Raw genomic sequence first — 4,735 nt, forward strand, 5'->3', positions numbered from 1 at the left:
GCACGCCCAGCCAATCCCGGGATTTAACTTCCAATCCCTTCCAATCCGCCGGCCAAACGGGCCCTGAGTAACTCAGTAGCCATAGATGCCGACGTTGCCGACTCATGATACATTTCTGCTTTCAATGACGCGGGCCCTACCATTTATGTGCCGTAGCCGTAAACTTTAGACGATTTGTTCATAGGATGGGAGTAAAAGAAGCTCACTGGCAGATGTGTTGGGGACCACTGGTCTAAGCACTTTAGAACATCTGCCCAACATAGACGCCTTCATCATGCAAGTATACACTTGTTGATCACATGATGTGCAGATTAGCCTAACTTTTCGATCGGCCCAATATTAGACGGCCCCGTTGATCAACGTCTCTCCAAAGTGACAGTATAAAAAGTCAAACCCCACCAAGGCCAACGGTTAAGATCGCCCAAAGCCCCTCTACTAATCTCTGAACCATCATTCCATCTAAATCGCGCCTTTGTTGGATTTGAACGTGGAAATTGAAACGTGAATGACTGAAACAAATAAGCTGCAGGTCCGCTCTTCTACAAAGGCTGGTACCACCTCTTCTACCAATACAACCCGGACTCCGCCGTGTGGGGCAACATTACATGGGGCCATGCTGTCTCCCGCGATCTCATTCATTGGCTCTATCTCCCTTTGGCCATGGTCCCCGACCACTGGTACGACATGAACGGCGTATGGACTGGGTCCGCCACATTCCTCCACGACGGCTCAATTGTCATGCTCTACACTGGATCCACCAACGAGAAGGTCCAGGTCCAGAACCTGGCCTTCCCCGCAGATCCCTCCGACCCGCTCCTCATCGATTGGATCAAATATGATGGAAATCCAGTCTTGGTCCCACCCCCTGACATTGGTCTTCAGGATTTCCGAGACCCGACTACCGCATGGTATGTTGACGGTGCATGGCGGATCTCAATCGGGTCTAAGGTGAACAAAACCGGTATTGCGCTTGTGTACGAGACGTCAGATTTCCGGTCCTACAAGCTCCTGGACGGTGTCATGCATGCTGTGCCAGGCACGGGGATGTGGGAGTGCATCGACTTCTATCCAGTTTCGACAACGGGGAAGAATGGGCTGGACACATCGGCGAGTGGGCCCGGGGTGAAGCATGTGATGAAGGCGAGCCTGGACGATGATAAGCATGATTACTACGCGATTGGGACATACGATGCGGAGAAGAACACGTGGACGCCGGACAACCCAGAGGAGGACGTGGGGATTGGGTTACGGTGCGACTATGGGAAGTTCTACGCATCGAAGACGTTTTACGATCAGAACAAGGGAAGAAGGATTTTGTGGGGTTGGATTGGAGAGACAGATAACGAGAAGACAGATTTGGAGAAGGGATGGGCAGCAGTTCAGGTACGTTGCGCATTGCTCCTTCTGCTATGCTTTGTGGTTACGAGTCATATGGTGTTGAAAGTAACGGAGTAAAAAGCATGAGCTCCTCCTCATTAGTTGGGGTCAACTGGGCCTGTCAATGGGCCCTGATTGGCGGGCCGAATTCTATTCAAGTCGGACCAAAAGAAACGGGCTGGAGCTAGCCCATGATTATTATACATGATCAAGGCCTAAGACTAGCCACCCACTTATATGCAAGATCCGGTTCGCTCGCAGGTGTATCCCTATCATCATGGTTAATCAAAAGTACCCTTGAAGCCTTAAAACACTAGGCCGGGCCAGGCTGGAGCAACGGGCTCTTAGACACCGCAGGAGTTCGGCTCGGCCCATTAATAAATGGGCTTATATTTTAAGCCGGTCCCACCCATGGGCCTGACATTTCGGACAAGCCTGACGGCCCGTCCCATTCATCGCTGTAGATTCCACCATGGACGTGACTATATGCCAACGTTTCCAAATGGCTGGATTTGTCTGAAAGGCCTGATTTGGGTATATGTTCGTATCCATGGTGGGGCCTCCAAATGAGCTGCTTAGGTGTTTCCACACGCGGGGCACAAGGCCGATAAGCATTCGTTGGATGGTAGTCGTTGAATTTTGCACTTCAGTTTTTTTTTTTTTTTTGACAAAAATGCCCTTTTTCTTTTCAGACCATTCCTAGAGTGGTAGTGTTTGATGAGAAGACAGGGAGCAATCTGCTCCAATGGCCGGTTGAGGAGGTTGAGAGCTTGAGACTGAGCAGTAAGGATTTCAGCGACATTGAAATCGAAGCTGGATCGGTTGTCCCACTCGATGTCGGCACGGCGACACAGGTTCCCCCCTTTTTTCTGTTTTGAAGGGCATTTACATCAGGCATATGATATGGGATGAAGCAACGATCTCAGCAGAAGATCGCTGCCGGTGAATTTATTGCTGGTCCGATCAAGAATGGATGATGATGGAGAATGGGACCCTCTAACACTGAATTTCCATCTGTAAGTCGAGTTTAAATGTGGCCCACTTCCCATCATCGTCCGGTCAAGATGCAATGGCAATCAGATACGCTAGAACAAAGTTGATATAGGTGTTTCTCACCATAATACGCCGAATCTTAGCAATTGCAGTGGATCATTCCTTATTAGTCACATTCATACGAATCAAATGCTAATGAAATGATATGTGTATTGCATCCAAACAGCTGGACATACTCGCCGAGTTTGAGATTGAGAGCAAGACATTGGAGGAGACGGTTGAAGCTGACGTGGGCTACAATTGCAGCACCAGTGGCGGCGCCGCAGGCAGAGGTCTTTTGGGGCCTTTTGGCCTTCTCGTTATTGCAGATGGAAGCCTCACCGAGCAGACCGCCGTGTACTTTTACATCGGAAAGGGCACCGACGGCAACCTACAGACTTTCTTCTGCCAAGATGAACTAAGGCATGCCTCCTGTTTTTCATTGTTTTCTGCATTAATGCATAGATTGAATTAAAACAGTCTGAATTTGTTAATAACCAAAGTTAAAATTCAAATTATTATTATTATTATTATTTTCTTTTTACAATGCAGGTCTTCTGAGGCAACAGATATTGTCAAAAGAGTATATGGCAGCAGCGTTCCTGTCCTCAGCGGCGAGAAGCTGTCCGTGAGAATACTGGTAAGTCCATGATTCCATCTCGGTGGAATTGATTATGGCAAATGATCGGGCTTTAATCTGTCACACCATACTCTTTCTTACGAGTAGCCATCTTCCATCATTCTCATTGTATTGATCTAATGCTTGGATTGATTTATATGGGGGATGGTACTCTAGGTGGACCATTCGATTGTGGAGAGCTTTGCACAAGGAGGGAGAACATGCATCACATCGCGGGTTTATCCCACGCAGGCTATCTATGGTGCAGCCGGAATCTTCCTCTTCAACAACGCCACCGCAGCCAATGTTACCGCAGCGTCGATCAAGATATGGCAGATGAACTCTGCATTCATTCACCCTTACCCTGCATACAACCTTGAAAAATGAGCAATTTATGCATTTTGACGCACCACCAACATCTTCTTTCATTCCCCCTTCCACGCCTTTGGCTTGTTTCGTTCTCTCATTTTGCCTTCGTCAAGACGCCCTTCGATGAATGTGTTTGCTATATATATATATATATATATATATATATATATATATATAAATTTGCAGCTATGAGGACTGCAATTTTCGCTGTTGATTCTATATGTTTTGGGCTGCGTTTGGATGTCCAATGGAATCAAATCGGAATAATTACTTAAATGAAGTGAAAGTAACTGAATATCAATTGCCTTATCAACCCGTCTGGCACCTTGGATTTGGGGTTCAATGGGTGTATTTCAAACCCAAATAGCAGATTTTTGTGTTTGGCATCCTTGGATTTGGCGGTCAATCAAATTGGAGATATTTTACATCTACCTTTTGCAAAATGAAAACACCCTGTTTGGCACCTTGATTTGGTGGTAAATTGGTGTATTTGAAATCCAAATAGTTAGTTGCGTTTCCTGTTTGGCAGCTTTGGATTTAGAGTTAAATGGAATCTGAGTTATTTAAAATCTACCGGGATGGAGGGATTAGAAGTCGTCGGTGTTAGGGCAAGAGAGTCACACATGTCATAAAGGTGTCTTTAGGTTATTAATCAATTGAACACATGGTACACTGATGATACCCAAAACAATTCAATTATTGGCAACACATCATTAAGTCACTTGTTTATGATACTTGGTCTCGGAAATACACCTGTGAATTCCAACGCCCTCCAAATACAAGATCCTAAGCAAAAGATTTGGATTCCAATGCATTTCCATCCAAAAATAGATGAGGGCTCAAAATCACCTTGATTCCAATATAATTGTTATTGGATTATAATGCATTCTAAAATCAAGGTCTAAAATGAGCCATAAGACTAGTATAATCATTTTTGGCTCTTTTCTATGAGTTGGAGACTCACACATGTAACAAATGTGTCTTTAGGCTATTAATTTAGTAGACACCTGGGATGCTAAATGTTGATGCAAAAATCTGGTCCACCATTTTCAAACCTTCAAGTACCTGCGCATAAAGAAGATAAAGGAGACCTTGGCAAAAACAAGGGACCCACTAATGCCAAAGTTAGGATAGAAATATGGGTCTGATAATATCGACAGTTTTAGGTGAGATATTCTACATTCCTCTTAGGGTAGATGGATCCCCTATTTATAGCATAGATGGTTCATTATTGAGATTAGAAACGGTTCTCGATCATAGGCGTGATCAGCACATATGCTTCTCAACCGTTACATGGAATCCACAGAGGGGATAAGTGTTGAAGTAGTCAACCTTGAA

The 4,735-nt window shown here is 45.3% G+C and overlaps 1 protein-coding gene across 1 annotated transcript; it reads left to right on the forward strand.

The window, feature by feature from the left end:
• The first annotated feature begins 375 nt into the window (after positions 1-375).
• Positions 376-3,544, forward strand: LOC131232614 (beta-fructofuranosidase, soluble isoenzyme I-like). Its single transcript, XM_058228971.1, has 5 exons — positions 376-1,383; positions 2,070-2,231; positions 2,597-2,832; positions 2,962-3,049; positions 3,206-3,544. Exons 1-5 carry the CDS (start codon positions 661-663, stop codon positions 3,413-3,415), a joined length of 1,419 nt encoding a protein of 472 aa, XP_058084954.1. The 5' UTR covers positions 376-660; the 3' UTR covers positions 3,416-3,544.
• The last annotated feature ends 1,191 nt before the right edge of the window (positions 3,545-4,735 follow it).

Source organism: Magnolia sinica, chromosome 18 (assembly GCF_029962835.1).
Source record: "Magnolia sinica isolate HGM2019 chromosome 18, MsV1, whole genome shotgun sequence".
NCBI lineage: Eukaryota > Viridiplantae > Streptophyta > Magnoliopsida > Magnoliales > Magnoliaceae > Magnolia > Magnolia sinica.